Raw genomic sequence first — 21,030 nt, forward strand, 5'->3', positions numbered from 1 at the left:
ACACACACATACACACACACACACACACACACACACACACACACACATACATACACATACACATACACACACACATACACACACAACACAACACACACACACACACACACACACACACACACACACACACACACACACACACACACAGGTCAGTCTTAATGAGGGCGATGACGCACAAAGTGACAAACAGTAGGATGGACAGCATGTGGGAGATGATAGCTTGAGGCACATTTTTGAAGACATTTATCGCAGGTAGCAGCCTGATTTGGATGAATGACACTTGGACTAGGGAAAAAACTGTGCTATGCCTGACAGACATGATACATATTGATATATATATACTGAAATTAATTAAGGAAATCTCCATATTTCTTCATCGTGTTCCTGCTTTCTACTCATTTCCTTTTTATTAACTTCATGAAGTTATAAAAAACTAAATAGTGCTCTTACAGGCATTATGCTTTATGTTTGTGGCATGTTTAACAGACACAATTATTATTTATTTTGCCTTTTTCTGTCCTTTCCAGTTGATCCTTTGTCTAATTGTACGTTTTGCCATCATCCAACTTCTTTCTGAGGGGTCAATGAAACTTTCCTTATTTGTTTTTTTTAGTTGAAGTATTTATCTTCCCTTTTCTGTATGGCTATTCAACGTTGATTTCTTGGAGTCATGAAGCAGACAATGGGAATTCGCATTTCTCAGTAAATAACAGACCAGTTAATGTATTTATTGTCTGATATAAAAATCAGCCAAATGTTTGCATGAAACACAAATTATCCCTATTTATTCCAAATGACGTTGATCTGTAGATATTTCAAATGACTCATGCTGGAAACAGTTGCATGTGGACATCAGGTGTTAGTTCTTTTGTCTTAAGCCTTTTTTAATTGCCAGTAATTCCCCCCTCCCACACTTAGCTGACGTCATGATTATACTGATTTAAATTACCACCAGAGATGCTCACGACATATGACTCAAACTATACGATGGGTGGGAAAGGTCTCCTCTGCTGGAGACCAGTTCCTCAACATGACGTTTGGTAACAGGAAATGAGGAGACAGTTATTTTTGAAGAGTCTGTGTGAAAGTAGAGGGTGAGATTATAAATAATCAAATTTTAAAATGATCAAATGACACTTGTAATTGATTGCAACCTTTTAAAAATGGAACAAAACATACATAATTGCACTATGGCATCTTCCCAGGCTGATTATCCTGCTCGATTACAGCCAATCAAAGACAAATTGCATTGTAACAGTGAGGGTTTGTGCAAGCACCATCTGCGCACATAAAAGCATCACACTTGCCACTGCACATGCTTTCAGTAATCCCCCCCCCCACGTCGCATCTAAGAATGTCATCGCAAATTAACTGCCTGCTTGGGTATTCTGGGAAAAGGCACGTAGGAAACTCCTCAGTAACAGCAGCTTGAGCAAACACTTTTGTCCACCCCAAGGTGACAATATCAGCATTGCTGCCGGAGGGTAAGACATGTCCGAGTGATTGGCAGACGCTCCTGGACCCAGGTGGTTCGAGCGTACAGGGACCGCCATGTGTCATTAAAACTGTTAAATGTCCAGTGAGTGAAACCCTAATAACAGCACACGCCCTCGCACACTCTCATAATGCACTCCAGTGGAGTACTGCATTTTATACTGGTTTACTTCCACTCTATCACATTTCAGAGAGACTTGATGTACGGTTTCTCTACTTTAGTTAATATTTGTACTTTAGGAATACGATTTTAACATGAAAACGATTGATCATAAAAATAAAACATTTCTTGTTTTTGGCTACAAACCCCTTGCAAGAAAGACACAATACCCCACCCAAATCATATGCTTTTATCAGTTTTGTTTTACCAGAACATCATTTTTTAGGAGATCAATTGATCTTGTGTCTTATGAAAGTACATTTACTCAAGTACTGAGCTTGAATACACATTTGAGAAACTTGTACTCTACCCAAGTATTCATTTTATACTACTTTGTGCATGTGCATGTGTGAATATATAACTGTGTGTATTTGTATCTGTATGTGCATGTGTGCACACAAAACACGACTGTGTGTGCAGGTATGTACCACATAAGAAGCATGTGCATGTGTACAAAACAACTTAGTGGAAAACTGAATTTCCCCCTCGGAGGATCAATAAAGGACCATCTTTACTTTAAACTAGTCTGCTACATTTTGGAAGCCAATGTTGTACTTTTACTGCACTACATTTATTTCAAAGATGTATTTACTAGTTGCTTTATAAACTCAGAATTTGACACACAATGCTTTGGAAAAACGTATAAAATATGATTATTTTTTTTCTAGATCAAACCATCCAACATTATATTAAAGTAACTAAAACCACGAGTCGGTTAACTAATAATTTATTGGCAGCAAGAAGTTTTTTGTTGAAACATATTTCACATTTCCATCTTCTTAAATGTGAAGACATGCTGCTTTAGAATATTTTAAAAGGTTTTTCTGGTATTTTTACACACGTTCATTTTCCTAATCGTACTTAAATACTTTTACCATTCTCGATGCAGTACTTTTAATTGAAATTGAGTATTTTTACAGAGTGGTATTAGCACTTCTACTCAAGTAAAGATTTTATTATAATATCTTATTTTGTCACACACTGTGAGTTGTTATTTGGAAAGACTGACTCAAAACTTTAAAGTTTTCCAAAGAAATCTCCTAAAATATCAGTATCCCAGCTAGAAATTTTTGGTTCTAAAAACATTCTGAGAATGTTACAGTCATTGTTCTAGGAAGGTTTTCAGCGGGAAGTTTTTGTTTGGTTCCCAGAACGTTCTTCTGAAAGGTAGGATAACGTTCTCTAAAAACATTCTTAAAATGTTTGGTGATAACATTTTTAGAACATTATGCCCTCCTATTCTTAAAACGTTTTCAGCGGGAAGTTTTTGTTTGATTCCCAGAATGTTCTTCTGAAAGGTAGGATAACGCTCTCAAAAAACATTCTTAAAATGTTTGGTGATAACCTTCTTAAAATGTTTTTGAAAACATTGTTAGAACATTATGCCCTACTATTCTTAAAACGTTTTCAGCAGAAGCTTTTATTTTGGTTTCCCAGAATGTTTCTCTGAAAGGTAGGATAACGTTCTCTAAAAACATTCTTAAAATGTTTTTGATAACATTGTTAGAACATTGTGCCCTACTGTTCTTAAAACGTTTTCGCCAGAAGCTTTTATTTTGGTTCCCAGAATGTTCTTCTGAAAGGTAGGATAACGTTCTCTAAAAACATTCTTAAAATGTTTTTTAGAACATTATGCCCTACTGTTCTTAAAACATTTTCAGCTGCAAGTTAGATTTTTTATGTTGCCAGAATGTTATTATTTTAGAGAAGGATAACATGGTTTATGTTAAATAAATTATGCGAATGTTCTATGGTAACAATTTACTAAAATATGTTTACATTATTTGAACATAAAGACATAATATTCCTGTAATTGTTCAACTCAAAATTCCTGGGTAAGTGGACTGACCACTGTGGTCATTAGGATGATTATGATAGTTTACTTAACTATTGGAATTTGACTATTAACACATGTAAAAGGATGACACGGAATCAGCTGGTGAAAGTAACATTTGTTTATTAGAAAAGGGGAACTGGGAGTGGAGGTTGGTTATGGCAGCAGTGGGAAACAGTTGTTCCAGGGTGGGTAGAGAGGCCTGGCTGGTCTTGGGAGTGTGGAAGGCCTTGGATTCCTCCTGGGAGAGACACAAAAATCAGTGTGAGGCAAAAGCAGGCAAAGTTGTCAAAGAATATGCTGGTAAAAAGCTAGAGCGGCACGCAACAAACCGGCAGGGAATGAGTGCAGGCTGCAGGCTTTCATAGTGTGGCTGACGAGCAGATTGCAGGTGTGGTTGATTGGAGATTGCTCCCAGCCGTGTAGAGCAGACCAGCAGGCAGAGAGAGAGACACACAGTAGAAAGAAACACATACAAACACTAACAGGGGTTTCAGGGACGGGCAGTGATAGTCGGTCCATTCTTCTATATGTCTGTCTTTGGTTTTCTAAGTGTTATTCGATCGATATGACAATAGAGATACGTATGTGCATTAACAACAAAAACACTTGGGGTACAGTATAATGTTCGAACAATGTTATCACCAAACATTTTAAGAATGTTTTTAGAGAACGTTATCCTACCTTTCAGAAGTACATTCTAGGAACCAAAATAAAACTTCTCAATGAAACCATTTTTAGAACAATGAATGTTAACATTCTCAGAATGTTTTTAGAACCAACAATGTCTAGCTGGGAACTCAGACATGCCTACGCAAACATGCAATATCATGAATTACGTGCTTGTTTTTTTCTAAAAAGGAAAATGTGGTGACATCCGATTTCTTTTAAACATCCTTTTCAAACAAATGCAACTGCAAAACTTTGTTTTTTAAAGCGCACTACAAATAAATCTGACGTTGACCATGACCCTGTTAATATTTCGCATCACAGGAACATTTTATAAAAAAATAATAACCTCCTGAAAACATTATCCAAATGTTGCTTCCAAAATGTTCTTCTTTGGTTATCATGTAACATTGAGGGAATGTTCTATAAAAGAACATCTTTAATGTGTTACGCCAACAACGTCCAAAACACATCCTTAGAATGTTGGAGGCAAAACATTCCACCTTTGTTGACTTATCACATTAAAGGAACATTTTATAAAACACTTTCTGTCATCTCAGGCCTCAATAACATCCTGAAAACATTTTCAGAATGTTGCTTGGAGAATGTTCTTTATTTGTTATCATGTAACATTGAGGGAACATTTTATATAGAACATCTTTAATGTGTTACCCAACAACGTCCAAAACACGTCCTTAGAATGTTGCAGGCAAAACGTTCCACCTTTGTTAACATATCACATGAAAGGCCTCAATAACATCCTCAAAACATCCTCTGAATGTTGCAGTTAAAACGTTATGTCTTAGTTAACCTTAAACCTTATAGGAACATTATTAGAACAAATAAACATCCTAAAAAGGTTCTTTGAACATCAGATTAAAACGTTTCTTTAAAACCTTGTTAGAACCAATAGGTAACGTTAGCGAGAACGTTCCCCGCTAGCTGGGATGTATTTATTATAAACGTTAGTCCTTAACATCTATCACTGTGTATATCACCATTCAAATATATTTTAAAAGTTGAACAAACCCCACACAGACAAATGTTGACTTTATTTAATAATTTCAGTAAAAACTAACGTTCATATTTCTCTTTTTGATTATGATACTCATGAACGTTCAAAACAAAGCACTTTCGCAACTTACCACATACGTTTTAAAATGCTTAATAAGCACCGTAAGTTTCATGATATAATTTCTCCGTCATAATCGGTTGTTTCCGTGAACGGCCGACTGTTGTGTGATGGCAAATGCTGCGGCTGCAAGGCATTGTTGGGCAGCATTTTCTCCTCTCCTTTCGGTAAGGGAGGTTCAGTGGTTCCTAAGCTAAAGGAGGTTATAAAGGAAGTTTGAAACCTCCTTTCCTATCATGTAGAGAATTTGAACGGCACTTATTATTAAGATCTATGCACTCATACATCTTAAGAAAGTTATCACCAAAAATGGTAAGAATGTTTTTAGAGAACGTTATCCTACCTTTCAGAAGAACATTCTGGGAACCAAAATAAAACGTCCCGCTGAAAACGTTTTAAGAACAGTAGGGCATAATGTTCTAATAATATTATCAAAAAAATCTTAAGAAGGTTATCAAAAACATCTTAAGAAGTTTATCACCAAACATTTCCAGAATGTTTTTAAAGAACGTTATTCTACCTTTCAGAAGAACATTCTGGGAACCAAACTAAAACTTCCCGCTGAAAACGTTTTAAGAATAGTAGGGCATAATGTTCTAACAATGTTATCAACCACATCTTAAGAAGGTTATCAAAAACATCTTAAGAAGGTCATCAAAAACATTTCAAGAAGGTTATTACCAAGCATTTCAAGAATGTTTTTAAAGAACGTTATCCTACCTTTCAGAAGAACATTCTGGGAACCAAAAAAAAACGCCCTGCTGAAAACGTTTTAAGAACTGTAGGGCATAATGTTCTAATAATGTTATCAAAAACATCTTAAGAAGGTTATCAAAAACATCTTAAGAAGGTTATCACCAAACATTTCAAGAATGTTTTTAAAGAACGTTATCCTACCTTTCAGAAGAAAATTCTGGGAACCAAAATAAAATGTCCCGCTGAAAACATTCCTCGAACAACGAATCGTAACAAACATTTCTAGCTGGGAACTCACACATACCACCACAAACATGCAATATCTGATTACAGCTTATCATGCATTACGTGCTTGTTTGTTTTTTTCAAAAGGAAAATATGGTGACATTTTTTTTTAAAACATCATTTTCAAACAAATGCAACAAGTTTGTTTTTTAAAGCGCTCTAGAAATAAATCTGACGTTGACCATGACCGTGTTAATATTTGCCATAACAGCAACGTTTTATAAAAAAAGAATAACATCCTGAAAACATTTTCAGAATGTTTCTTGGAGAATGTTCTTCAATTGTTGTCATGTAACATTGAGGGAACGTTTTATAAAGAACATCTTTAATGTGTTACCCAACAACGCCCAAAACACATCCTTAGAATGTTGCAGGCAAAACGTTCCACCTTTGTCAACGTATCACATTAAAGGAACATTTTATAAAACACTTTCTGTCTCCTCAGTCCTCAATAACATCCTGAAAACATTTTCAGAATGTTTCTTGGAGAATGTTCTTCATTTGTTATCATGTAACATTGAGGGAACCTTTTATACAACCCTTTCTCTCATCTCAGGCCTCAATAACATCCTGAAAACATTTTCTGAATGTTGCTTTGAAAATGTTCTTCATTTGTTATCATGTAACATTGAGGGAACGTTTTATAAAGAACATCTTTAATGTGTTACCCAACAACGTCCAAAACACGTCCTTAGAATGTTGCAGGCAAAACGTTCCACCTTTGCTGACATATCACATTAAAGGAACATTTTATAAAACACTTTCTGTCATCTCAGGCCTCAATAACATCCTGAAAACATTTTCAGAATGTTTCTTGGAAAATGTTCTTCATTTGTTATCATGTAACATTGAGGGAACATTTTATACAACCCTTTCTCTCATCTCAGGCCTCAATAACATCCTGAAAACAATTTCAGAATGTTGCTTTGAGAATGTTCTTCATTTGTTATCATGTAACATTGAGGGAACGTTTTATAAAGAACATCTTTAATGTGATACCCAACAACTTCCAAAACACATCCTTAGAATGTTGCAGGCAAAACGTTCCACCTTTGTTAACATATCACATTAAAGGAACGTTTTATAAAAAAACCTTCTGTCATCTCAGGCCTTAATAACATCCTCAAAACATCCTCTGAATGTTGCAGTTAAAACGTTATGTCTTAGTTAACCTTAAACCTTATAGGAACATTATTTGAACAAATAAACATCCTAAAAAGGTTCTTTGAACATCAGATTAAAATGTTTCTTTAAAACCTTGTTAGACCAATAGGTAACGTTAGCCAAAGTTGTGAGAACGTTCCCCGCTAGCTGGGATATCTAAGGAAAGAACTAACAAAACACAATTTTGAGGCTATAAACATTACAGACAGAACATCTGAAAACGTAAACACAACAGTTGGCCTATCCACCGAGATGCTGTGCATGTTTTAATGACCTAACATGAGGGAAAGCGTGTCCCTCCTCAGGGAACTCAGACTGACAGCAAGACGGACAAGGGACACAAATATCTCCTCTTAAATGCACCATCTGGCTGTGAAAACGCCTCCAAGGACAAGTATCGAGTATTTAACTTTTGACATTTAGATTAGAACAGGGACGAATAAAAAATGACGAAGTTTTAAAGACACATTTCATAGATGACAAAGATGACTTTTAAAGGTTAATGCCATTCAATGAATCGTCAGTAATGATCTGGACGTTCTTTTACCGTCAAGACAAAACTAGGAGAGATGACAATTATTTAAAAAATACAATGACACCATATTCATTCTCCTCTTTTATTTCCAATTAACAAAGATAACGCTAAAATAAACACTACTTTAATTTGGATTAGAAGAAGCTCTGCATCTAGACCAGTGATTCTTGAGACATGGGATAATACACATCCTGCATTTATTGCAGCTTTTAGGTTTTAAAATTCACATATTTCCCATCTAAGATCACAAAGTCGTTGTTTAACAGCTCCAGGCTGAATTTGGTACCAACATCTTCTATTGTGACTTTGGGGTAGAGTGTCTACTTCCTAAGTATTACATTCACAATGCTACATGCTTGGGGTATCCTAATATAACTTATTCTACTGACGGGATATTTACTGTTCTGTTTTTAATTGCACGACATTGACAAGATTTACAGGTAGTGGATTCTTTCTGTAGACGTCTACTCCTTTTTCTTCTGCTGCTCTTGGAAGAAGTCGTTGCAGGCAACAGTCAGAGCGGCCACCAACACCACAAACTCATTGAAATCCACCTCGTTGTCTTTGTTAGAGTCCAGGTCATTCATGATTTTCTCCACCAGCATCGGATCCTTCTGAGACTGGAGAATGGAAAATTAAAAGAAAATATTAGCCCAAACAAAGAATCGGTTTTGTGGCTCGTAGTGTTTCTATTATTCCCCTGTAAAATAGGACTTGTCACTAATTGTATTGACACTTCAGATCACTGTTTTAGCCATTTTGGGTCATAATATAGGAAATATCAGTATTTCCATGTTAAGTTACACCCCTGTAGTTATTGGAGCTTCATGTTGCCTGGAGGCAGAAGCGTCCATGCGTGTCCAGCAGAGAGCAGAGTGATGTCGCTGCTAAATGAGCCCTGAGCTGCCGCTCATCACACTCCACGAAATGTATTGCTTTTGCTCATTTCCTCCAGGATTGAGAAACAAGACATGGCTTTCCTCTTACACCCTCAAAACCTCCAAGGCACCGGTGATCTATACGCCATTTAAGTAACATTTTGTGGCAAAGGTTCAAATTAAAATACAGTCTACACTAAGGGCAAACCCCCATGGGAGTTATTTATTTCATTTCTAATAGTCAAAAATACTCAAAGATCAATTAAAAAGCTGTTTGAGTTAAGGTGAAATGAGAAAAAAAATGCGAAACAATATTCTACATTTCTTATAAAAAGATTCCTATCAGGAATTCATAACACAATATATATTTTCAGTTATTTACTTTTTTTTAAAGTTGAATTTCATGCTTTCTCCTTAAGTAAAATAATAAATATAAAAATAAAAATAGCCTAGATCAAAACACATTTTGGACAACTATAAGAAGATTGACTGTGTCAGACTGTTATATATATATTGTGTATACTTATACAGTATATTCCAATATATATAGAATACAAAATTAATTAATGGTAACATTTTTCATCTACTGTACGTTGCTCTGTCGAAAATATCTCATTTCCGTTTAGCCTTGTGGACATTTTTCAACAAAATGGTAAAAAACATGTTTATTATCATCTTTTAAGAGAGAAACTTGAAAATAAAAGAAAGTTGGACTAATTCTTTAATATTAAATATTTGAATGAATAAAAACAATAGTTGTAAAATTAAATTAAATGATATTAAAGATACCAGTCTTGAACCGAGAGCCAACTTGATCTAAACTCAAAATGAAATAATGATACAAAATGATTGAAAAAGTAAAATAGCCTGCCATAGGAGCATCTTTTTAAAGACACCCAGTCATTTCTAAACTAATAAATATACAGTGATTCATCCAGCCCTGGTTTGGGAGTGTCAGTGTTTTCTGTCGGAGGCAACTGAGTTCAAATGTTTGGCTGCTCTCAGGGGGGAATTTAGCCCGAGGGGATGTGGTGACGTCACGGCGGTGTCTATATTTGGAGGCGATACGGGCCACTGATGTTGATGTGTGAGCACCTGAGGCTCCCCAACCGCATGAGGGAGGAACAGAAGTGGAAATAAAAAAATCTATCTGAAGACATCAGAGGTTTGACTCTCAGGCCTCGTCCGCTTTGTGTTGGTCTCAATCATGTGAAATCTGGTACAGGCGGCTATCACACGGACCCAGGGGCCGGGGCTTATCTGAAATGACCTCATCTATCTCCCTCTGCACATCCTTTATTTCGCACGCTGCTATGACGTGAGAGCCAGCAGCAGTGTTACTCTGACAGCAGGATAGCAATCAATGAGAAAACAATTTCCTGAGACAAGGTCACAATGCTCCTCTCTAAACCTCACAAAACATGGTTATTTCATTTAACTTTAAAGCGAGTCAGCGACAGCGAAGCATCGTCCATTGGTCACTATAGATCCACTGAGGAAATGAAGGAGCTGTAAAGGCCACACTTTGGTGATCCAACACACTTCCAATGAGATGACGTTCCTGGGGATAGGCTAAGAAATATCTGAATGAATCTGGAGTCACGTGTCCTTTAACACTGCAAGAAAAAAAATGCTATATAAAATCAGTCTCTGACTGAAGCTTTATGCTAAAACTTTGTTATGTTTCTCTTTAGTTCCAATACGACTATGGCATTGTATGTGAGAGTAACTTACAGCAAGTATTTGTCAAGAAAGCACTCCCACACAAAAAAAAGGTATCATCATGATTAACTCCTACTATTTAAACATGCACAAGGAATTAATGTGTATATTTTTTGAAAAATCAACCTAAATAAAGTCACCAAGTTGCTAATTAGAATAAATATATTAGCAAACAGAGCAAAATGCTTAACGCAGTATTATTCAAATAATTCAGCCAGTTTAAATAACAGCTAATAACTGCATTTTTTTGTCATCTGACATGTAATGAAGCTCTTTTACTTCCCTTGCTTCATTTTTGTAAAGCGAAAAAGATAATGACATGGGCAGAGCAAAAGGCCTACAGCTAACTTCTACCATTATTTATTTTTTAAAGGATCCTCCCAAGCTATTATTTAGTACTTGTAGGTTATAAGTGTAGCCCTTTTTTAAACTAATTGTATTTAAATAAACAATAAATGAAATCAACTTCCTTGTAGATGTTGAAATGTCCACTAACCGTGAGGAAGTCGGTGAGCTCGCTGTTGAGGAGCTCCTTCAACTCGCCCTTGTTGAGCTTGTATCTGTCTCCATCGTTTCCGGAGTAGTTGTAGAAAACCGTTATCAGTGCATCCATTGCACCCTCCAGCTGGCTCGGCATTGCAGCTTCCTGACAATGAAAATGTCATTTAATATAACAAACTAATACTTCAATACAGTAAGAAACAAAAATGTCCATGTGAGAGGTGTCCTTACCTGGTTAGAGTCCTGAACAGATGAGAGACGTTGCAGCGGAGCTTGTTTATGAGGAAATGAGCAGAAGCTTAGAGAGCCTTCCCCTATCTTTGCACCGATAATTAATTCCACAGGTGAGACGCCCATGGTAACTGTGTTTTTTCCAGGTCTAAATCTGTTAAGTGAAAAACAAAGCCTGTAGCAGTGTAACCCTGAAACCCCGTGGGAGTTCATCGGCAATGCAACGGCTTTCACACCTGTCTGCATCCCTTACATCCCTGAAGTCACTCCAGCAGTACTTCCTCAAAGGAGGATGTGTTAAGAGATCTACGTATATTCATCTTTAAGGAAGATTATTTTATGTGTTCGTAACAATGCTAGAAGCACATTTACACACATCTTTTAATGATTCCATGCCTGGCCTGATATGTGTCATCTTCAGGAATGGTTAATGGGAACCAACACTAGGGAGATATATTAATTTAAATAAATGTAAATTAGGAATTTAAATCAGTCACCCAATAGCCTTATCTACAGTGTGGGAAAGTAGCTTGAATTCAAATGCATTTTATTTGATATTGCAGTGATAAATCAGTACAACGATGTGAAGAGTCACACTGAGATATGGGGATATTTTAGTGTACTATAAATGTCAACACAATGCATTTTTGCTATTTCCGCTTTAGGGAATAGTTCCTAAAGACAAATAAGGAAGGGAATTGTGAGCATCCCTTGCCCCAGTCTAATTACATAGTTTTGTAAAGGAAGGAAACTTAATAGTTGCTTGGTTTTCATTAGGTGGCAACTATTTATTTTTTATAAAAAGGTGGTGGTCTGGCCGATGGTTGTCGTAAAACATCAAGGACCTTGATGCCAAAGAGTGTGTGATAAGGTTTATGCAACAAATAAACTTGGTTAGGGAAATAATGTTATTTCAGGTAAATCTCTTATTATAGGTACATTTGGAAACGCATTGTTTCTCATGCATCAAATCTCTTTTTTTTGTATTTTAACCAGACTGCAAAAAATGTAAACATTACTACACAAAATGACCAAAAGGAAAGGACCAAAGATAACAACCGTTGAACTCAAAAAGGAAAAAGCTACGCCAGATAAGCAATCAGCTACTGTGTTTTCTAACTGAAAATAAAATATGTTGTCACTAGACATCATGTTCCTCAAAACTTATTTGTGTTTCTCCTAAAACATATTGCACATGATGCAAATTAGTTAAAAAAGTTCATTTCTAGAAGACATGTTTCCCAATGGCCACATCTATAGTCCATTGATTTTGAGTTGTGTGTACTTTACCCGACAAAGAGTCTTTTGTATTTTCTTCTTAGGCAGACTTGGTTTCACTTCATATCAGTAAAATAAATATAACTCTAGTGACTTGCATTGCTTGCCAGCAAGCCACCATTCTCTCTTTCCCATTTTGCGACACAAACTCCTCATGTTTCCATTGTACGGATTATTTTTAACAACGGCATCCTTGGTCGTTCTGTGTCCTATGGTCGCTCTCACACACATAGTCCCTCCTCCGTCACTGAGTCATACCTGCCAGTGGAGAATAACACTCTGATCAGCCCTCAGCCCCCGAAGACTACTCCTGAGGGACATTAGTTATCAGGTGTCACCAAAGCTTTTCTTCCACTTGCAGCCACTGCAAAGGAAAAAATAGATTTCCATTTACTAAGATGATGAAACATTTTCCCATCACAGCAGCTAATAGTGACTGTTGGAAAGAAAGTCATAAAACACCACATCCAACACTGAAAGGCTTTCAAATCATTTTAAAACAATAATTCCCAACTAAGACAATAGCAAAAAATTGCAATTCACCAGCAGTTTATAGTTACATTTCTCAACAAATATTATCGCAGGTGAGTCTCAGTTAAATGAAAGACATGTTTATAATATTAATCTGAGTATGTCTTCCCTCAAACGGTATACATAAAACACAAGACTCCTATCTACATTCATTTCATTTCAATATTTTGAGAGAAAACTAATTTGTTTTTTTGGGAGCCTGTGTCTTTTGAAAAATATGCATTGTAAAGCCGTCCTAGAGATCTTCAAGGTGACGAAACGCTTGCCTCCTACCTTGAAAGATGATCATGGAGCATAATTTCCTGTCCCCTCGTGGACCCTCAGGTCCTCTGCAGCATCTTCAATGTCACTGCAAAAACAATAGACCATATTTATTTTGTTTGCACCTAAGCCTTTTCCTGCTGCAATAAGACAAGCAACACATTTATAATGAGCACATTTGTATTCAGTAATAGCTAACTACATTTTTGAATTTTTAACGAGGATTGTAAAAGTTAATCAAATGACTAAACTGTTAACTTTCTGCACTTCTTTCTTTGTATTTTAGGGCACCATTCTTACATACTTGTTAGTACAATTGGTGTCCCTTTTAGTTTTAAGTGACATTTTTGCATTTTGTTTCTATATATCAACAGGTACTACATAATTTAATATGGACGTTAATTAGGCCTATATATAGGCTAATTCACTTTGGTGATTATTTAACTTTTAATAACCTGTTCAAAAGTTTTACTTTTCCTATATGATACTGGTTTATTAGCTTAACACCAAGTACCTGAAACTAATAATTCCATGCCAAACAGCAATATCTCCACTTTTTGTTTACTGCTAATTAGCCAATGCATAACACATGCTAACACACCAAAAATAAGATGGTGAGCATGGTAAACATTCCACCTATAGAGAGGCGAAGTCCCTCCCCTTCCGGGAGCCTCCATGGGACCCCGGAAGCGGAAAATTATACATTGAAGTCAATGGGGAGAGCAAAGTTATCTTTTGATCCCGTTTGAATTGTGCCACGAATGACACATATTATGTTTGTCAATCTTAAACAATCATTTCCATGTAAAAAATGTCACAGTTTGTCGTAAAACTGTTGAAATATAAGACTATGAAAAATGGGGTCTAACCTCAGACCCCTGAGCGAAAAATACTAACGCACTTCGACACAGAACTCAAGATAAAAGTATCACTAGGCCACCAGGGTGGGTGGAGGGGGTCAGGAGGACGGGACTGAGCTGACCGCCCAGGGGCACAGCAGAGGACCAGTAAGGGATCTCGGGCGGACGGCCCGGGGTAAGGCAGAGTTCAAAAAGGGGGATTGGGGCGGTCGGCCCGGGGGCAAGGCGAGTTCAAAAAGGGGTACTCGGGCGGACGGCCCCGGGGCAAGGCAGAGTTCAAAAAGGGGGATTCGGGCGGACGGCCCGGGGCAAGGCAGAGTCTAAGGTGGGGGAGTCGGGCGGCCGAGCATGAGGGCGAAGGCAGCGGCAGGAAGAGTCAAGGGGCCGGGGCCTGAGAGGTGGGATAGGCCTCGGCAGGATCCCCCACGGAAGAGGACCAGGTGTTGGTAGGACCCCCGGCGAGACAGATGATGGCGAGGCCTCCAATGGCACTGGACATAGAGTTGGCAGGACCCCCGGTAGAAAAGTAGTCGGCGGGACCCCCAACGGGACAGGACACAGGGTTGGCAGGACCCCCGGCAGGAGAGTAGTCGGCGGGACCCCCAACGGGACAGGACATAGGGTTGGCAGGACCCCCGGCAGGAGAGTAGACGGCGGGACCCCCAACGGGACAGGACATGGGATTGGCAGGACCCCCGGCAGAAGAGTAGACGGCGGAACCCCCAACGGAACCTCCAATGGCACGGAACATAGAGTTGGCAGGACCCCCGGCAGGAGAGTAGTCGGCGGGACCCCCAACGGGACAGGACATAGGGTTGGCAGGACCCCCGGCAGGAGAGTAGACGGCGGGACCCCCAACGGGACAGGACATGAGATTGGCAGGACCCCCGGAAGGAGAGTAGTCGGCGGGACCTCCAACGGGACAGGACACGGAGCCGGCAGGACCCCCAGCGGAACCTCCATCGGCACAGGACATAGGGTTGGCAGGACCCCCAGCAGAAGAGTAGTCGGCGGGACCCCCAACGGGATAGGACATAGGGTTGGCAGCACCCCCGGCAGGAGAATAGTCGGCGGGACCCCCAACGTGACAGGACATGGGATTGGCAGGACCCCCGGCAGGAGAGTAGTCGGCGGGACCTCCAACAGGACAGGACACGGAGCCGGCAGGACCCCCAGCGGAACCTCCATCGGCACAGGACATAGGTTTGGTAGAACCCCCGGTAGAAGAGTAATCGGCGGGACCTCCAACAGAACAGGACATAGGTCTGGCAGGACCCCCGGCAGGACCCCCGGCAGGAGAGTAGTCGGTGGGACCTCCAACGGGACTGGACACAGGGTTGGCAGGACCCCCGGCAGGAGAGTAGTTGGCGGGACCTCCAACGGCACAGGACATAGGGTTGGAAGGACCCCCAGCGGAACCTCCAACGGCACAGGACATGGGACTTGAGTGGAGACTTGAGAGGAAACTTGAGAGTTGACTTGAGAGATGACTTGAGAGGGAACTTGAACGGAGACTTGAGAGGTGATTTGAGAAGGGAGTCGAGAGGAGACTCAAGAGAGGGCTTGAGAGGGACCTCGAGAGGTGACTTCAGAGTTGACTTGAGAGGTGACTTGAGAGGGATCTCGAGAGGGAACTTGAACGGGAACTCGAGAGGAGACTTGAGAGGAGACTCGAGAGGGAACTCGAGAGGATACTTGAGAGGGAACTCGAGAGGAGACTTGAGAGGGGACTCGAGAAGAGACTCGAAAGGGGACCAGAGAGGGAACTTGAGAGGGAACTCGAGAGGATACATGAGAGGTGACTTGAGAAGTGTCTTGAAAGGGGACTCGAGATGGGACTTGAGAGGGGACTCGAGAGGTAGCTCGAGAGGAGACTTGAGAGGGAACTGGAGAGGAGCCTTGAGAGGGAACTTGAGAGAGGACTTGAGATGGGTTTTGAGAGGTGACTTGAGAGGTGACTCGAGAGGTGACTTGAGAGAGCTCTCGAGAGGTGACTTGAGAGGGAACTCGAGAGGAGACTTGAGAGGTGACTTGAGAGGGAACTCGAGAGGGGACTCGAGAGGGGACTCGAGAGGAGACTTGAGAGGGAACTCGAGAGGAGACTTGAGAGGGAACTGGAGAGGAGACTTGAGAGACGACTCGAGAGGGGACTCGAGAGGGGACTCGAGAGGGAACTGGAGGGGTGACTTGAAAGGGGACTTGAGAGGGGACTCGAGAGGGAACTGGAGAGGTGACTTGAGAGGGAACTGGAGAGGCGACTTGAGAGGTGACTCGAGAGGTAGCTCGAGAGGAGACTAGAGAAAGCCCAGGAGAGGAGACTTGAGAGGGAACTTGAGAAGGAACTTGAGAGAGGACTTGAGAGGGGACTTGAGAGAGAACTTGTGTCGGCCGTTATGCCGACAGGACAAGGGGAGCTGGCGTCGGCTGGAGAGCCAACAGGAGACGAGGTGCTGGAGTCGGCTGGTACGCCGACAGGACTCGAGGAGCTAGCGTTGGCCGGTAAGCCAGTCCTGGAGCCGGGACCATGGCTAATGGGGCCGGTACTGAAGCCGGGACCATGGCTACTGGGGCCGGTACTGAAGCCGGGACCATGGCTACTAGGGCCGGTACTGAAGCCGGAACCATGGCTGCTGGGGGGAATTGGGAGACAGGGAGCTAGCATGCCTGGGGCTAGCAGGCCGGGAATCACATGTTGAAAGGAAGTCCAAAATCCAGTCAGGTAAGAACTCCACAAAACATGATTTCTCTGCTGCTAACCGGTGCGCCTCTACCAGAGCGGCCCTCTTCTGCCGAACACTGGACGCTCCGCTCCCTTCCACCAATCGAAGAAGGTAAAATGCTGTAATTCTACCTCCCATGGATCATCTGCTGGGTCCATTTGTGGGTCGGTTCGTAATGTTACGGTGTGTGAAGTAGTGATGGGACGAGCAACACTGGTGCGTCAGCACTGTGCCGAGAGCCCAAGAGTGAAACCCCGTATTGGTGCGTGTATTGCTTTAAGAACTAATCACGTGACCGATACAGGAAGTGTATCGGTTGAATTTGTTGCGCCAAAGTGTGTTTATAAGGTATCAAACTGCATCAACATGTCGTGGGTTTGTTGGATGGAGTTTTGCTGTTGCGTTATAATGGATCGTTCAAGGAAGTTTTCCCCAGTGTGGAATAATTTTGATCTTCTGACGCCAAACAAGGTAAATCTTTTTCTCCTTTGAGCACTGTTTACTGTTAGTTTTTCCATTATATACCATATGTTTTTTGGGTGGCGCATTGCATTCACTTTGTCGTCACAACGTCACCTGTGATACATATGATAGTCAGTGAAATAGCCTTACAGTTGCTTTATTCATATTATCTTGTTATTACGAGATCCTGATAGATACCCTATGTCATTGTCATTTTTCTTTGACAAGTGAATGCAGTGCGCCACCTTAGTTTTTACTCTGTTCTGGTAAGTGGTTTGAATAGTTTTCTGATAAATAAAATTGTTATGTCATTGTAGGTGAAGTGTCGGCTCTGTTCTACGGAGCTATCTTACATCAATAAGAGCACTTCATCAATGCTGAGGCATTATAGAGCTCGGCATGGTGGCGATGAAGAATCAGCAGATACCCGTGAGAATACCCCAGGTATGTTGACATGTTCTCCTTATTAACTTTACAGCCCTGGTGGTCTAGTGGGTAAGATTCAGAGCTCACTCCCCAGTGACCTCGGTTCAATTCCCGATCAGGGAAGTTTTCCTCTATTGCATTTCTCTGCTAGATTAACATTGTTTGTAAAAAAAAAATAATACAGACCTTAAATAAGCTTTTAACGAAATATTTCCTTTTGGCTTGCAGTTCCTAAGCAAGCAGTGGATGAGGCGGTGGTCAACATGATCATCAAAGACTGTCAGCCACTCAGCTTGGTTGAAAATGAGGGATTCAGGGAGCTCTTGAAGCTCATCATACCCTCGTATGTTCTACCAAGCAGGAAGGTATGTTTAAGAAAGGTTATTATTATGTTTTTGTACTATATAACTATATTTTGGTATAAGAATATTTGTATGGTTATTTTCAGACCATCAAGGATTTGGTGAGCCAGAGGTATGAGAAGGAAAAGGAGAAAACAAAAAAGGACCTCCAGAGCGCCGTTGCTGTTAGTTTAACAGCTGATATGTGGACATCCATGAATATGGAGGCATATCTAGCGGTTACTTGCCACTATGTGGACAAAGAAAGCCATGAACTCCATACGTCAGTCTTGGGAGTGCAGCATTTTCCTGAAAAACACACTGCTGAAAACATGGCCACAGTTAAAAAGAGCCTCATGGAGGAGTGGGGCATAGCTGCAAAGGTCAGGTGTCTTGTCACTGATGCAGCAGCAAACATGATTTCATGTGCTCGGATGCTGCAAATACGCCATACCATTTGTATAGCCCATACCATGAATTTAATGGTGAGGAAATCATGTGATCAGGTCGAAACACTTACAGAAATACGCAACAAAACACGACAAATAGTGACGTACTTTCGATCGAGCACTACTGCCAAAGAGAAGCTCACTCAAATACAGCAGGAGCTGGGAACACCGGTCCATAAATTAATCAATGAGGTGCCAACAAGATGGAACAGCACCTACCACATGTTTGAAAGAATGGCTGAGCAGAAGGAGGCAGTCTGGGTGTCACTGGCCTCATTAAAAAGGGACATCACTCCACTGACTACGGAAGACTGTGAAACCATTGAAGAGATGCTCAGGGTGCTTGCTCCTTTTGACCAAGCAACAACTGAACTGTCTGAGGAAAAAATAGTCTCTGGGTCAAAGGTTATTCCCATGCTGAAAATGGTCCACGTTGAGCTTCACCGTCAAGCGTCAACGGTGAGAAAAACAGCTGCTAAACAGCTTGCAGAAAATCTGAGAAAGCGGCTAACAGAATGCATCTCTAGCATGGAATCACTCAGTGTGATGACACTGGCAACACTTTTGGATCCTAGGTTCAAAACAATTGGATTCGTCAGCTCACTGAAGGCAACTGAAGCTGTCAAAAGACTGAAGTTGGAGTGTGCTGACCAAATGAGGAGCCAAGAGCCTGACCCAGCAGAAGAAGGGCCTAGCTCTTCACATGGATCAGAACCCAGTTCAGGTATGAAAACACATTTCTTTCTGTTTATTTGTATATTTCTGTGGCACTTTGTCATGTGATAATATACTTGTGATTATTATTATTATATATTTTTTAGGGCACAATCTCTGGGAAACATTTGACATGGAGGTTGAGGAGAACAAGAGGACCTCTAATGCCACAGCTGATTCGATACTAGAAGTCCAACGCTACCTGGCAGAAAGCAACTTACCCAGAAAACAAGACCCTTTGCAATATTGGAAGAGCAACAAAAGAGCGTATCCACACCTTCATGAACTTGCACTGAAATGTCTCTGCTCACCATGTTCATCTGTGCCGTGTGAGAGAGTATTTTCTAAGGCGGGGGAACTGGTATCAAAGAGGAGAAATCGCCTTGGAGCAAAGACACTACAAAAGCTGTTGCTCCTCAATAAAAATGCATAAACAAATCACTTCTTTTCTCAAGTATTTTATTTCATATGATTGAACAGTTAAGTTAACAAAATTGTGTACATAAGTCACAAATTGTAACTCTGAATTGTAACTCAAATTTGCTAAATTTTACATACCAACTCAGTTTAGCATTTACACAAACAAGGAATTTCTTTACCTGCAATGATTTTCTAACAACTGCAGGGGGCACTGTAACTGCCTCTGTGTCAGTCAGCGCAGTATTTCTGAGTTATTTATTTTGGTAGGAACCAAAGTTCTCTAAGGCGGAACCTTTGTTTTTATATCGCCTGTTTCCGTCAGGACATACTTTAGCGTAACACTCATCCGAAAAGTCAGCTGATTTAGTACATGTTTTTCAGTGCTGATGCATCTGCAAAATAGCTCTTAGCATCAAGATAAACAATCGTACAGAGTAATACCAAGCTACACAATTTTCCTCATGCAATGCAGCTACTAAGGTATATTTTGCTGATGTTTTTTGTGTGTGTTTTCTGTTCTTGTTTGTATTAAATTGTTTTTATACAGCTAAGGGCTAACACATGTTGGGCTTAGTTAGATTGGTCTTTGTGTTTTGTTGAATTATATGTAACCAACGTGTATTGTGTATACAGTAGCCTAATTGAAAGTGACGACATTACCAGGACAATGTTGGGATATTACTGTATGTTTTGTTATTATTTTGACTAGTGATTATTGTATTTGTGTATTATGTTTTTTGATTACAGTTTTCACGGTCTGGATGAACCAAATAAATCCTGCCAGTAAATTAAAAACTCGTTGCTGTCGTCTGTACTGAGGGAATTACAGTGAAAACTTAACTGCTCACGAAGACAGCACCAAAGAGCAGTGAATGACAACAGTAAGGCAAGTAAGATGTCCCGAAATGGCGAAGAGCACACAATTGCAGATGTACATTTCCCAGACATGGAGTCACAGGCACCTGACAAGACAGAGTGTGTGCACGAGCACAGCTCAACCGTGCAGCCACAAGCGACTGAAGGCATCATAGTGGACAACCCCGCTTCCTCAGAAGAGCCACCATTAGGCCAAAGAGTCCGCAGAATGACGGAAAAGGGTCAAGAACAGCATGATGAGCAAGTAATAAAGGTTGCACATCGGTTCAGTGTGTGCTATGAGAAGTGGAAGGATGCCACAAAAGAAGCCAACCAAGCGCTGAGTGGAAAGTGCTCAGACGACCTGCTAGATGGACAAATTACTAAAGTACGCAATATCTCTAGGAGTCTA

The 21,030-nt window shown here is 40.4% G+C and overlaps 2 protein-coding genes across 2 annotated transcripts; one reads left to right on the plus strand and one right to left on the minus strand.

Annotated features, from left to right (window-relative positions):
• Positions 1–7,971: 7,971 nt before the first annotated feature.
• s100z (S100 calcium binding protein Z) lies at positions 7,972–13,460 on the minus strand. The gene is made up of 5 exons (XM_079660265.1): positions 13,384–13,460; positions 12,838–12,943; positions 11,302–11,455; positions 11,066–11,215; positions 7,972–8,589 (listed from the first exon to the last, which is right to left on the minus strand). The coding sequence occupies exons 3-5, from the start codon at positions 11,425–11,427 to the stop codon at positions 8,434–8,436; spliced, it is 432 nt and encodes a 143-aa protein (XP_079516391.1). The 5' UTR covers positions 11,428–11,455; positions 12,838–12,943; positions 13,384–13,460; the 3' UTR covers positions 7,972–8,433.
• A 3,680-nt stretch (positions 13,461–17,140) lies between these two features.
• Positions 17,141–19,784, plus strand: LOC307025703 (zinc finger BED domain-containing protein 4-like). Its single transcript, XM_079660537.1, has 5 exons — positions 17,141–17,422; positions 17,731–17,857; positions 18,068–18,204; positions 18,288–19,353; positions 19,451–19,784. The coding sequence occupies exons 1-5, from the start codon at positions 17,150–17,152 to the stop codon at positions 19,774–19,776; spliced, it is 1,929 nt and encodes a 642-aa protein (XP_079516663.1). The 5' UTR covers positions 17,141–17,149; the 3' UTR covers positions 19,777–19,784.
• Positions 19,785–21,030: the final 1,246 nt, after the last annotated feature.

The sequence above is a fragment of the Notothenia rossii genome, assembly GCF_949606895.1.
Source record: "Notothenia rossii genome assembly, chromosome: 11".
In the NCBI taxonomy this organism is placed as follows: Eukaryota; Metazoa; Chordata; class Actinopteri; order Perciformes; family Nototheniidae; genus Notothenia; species Notothenia rossii.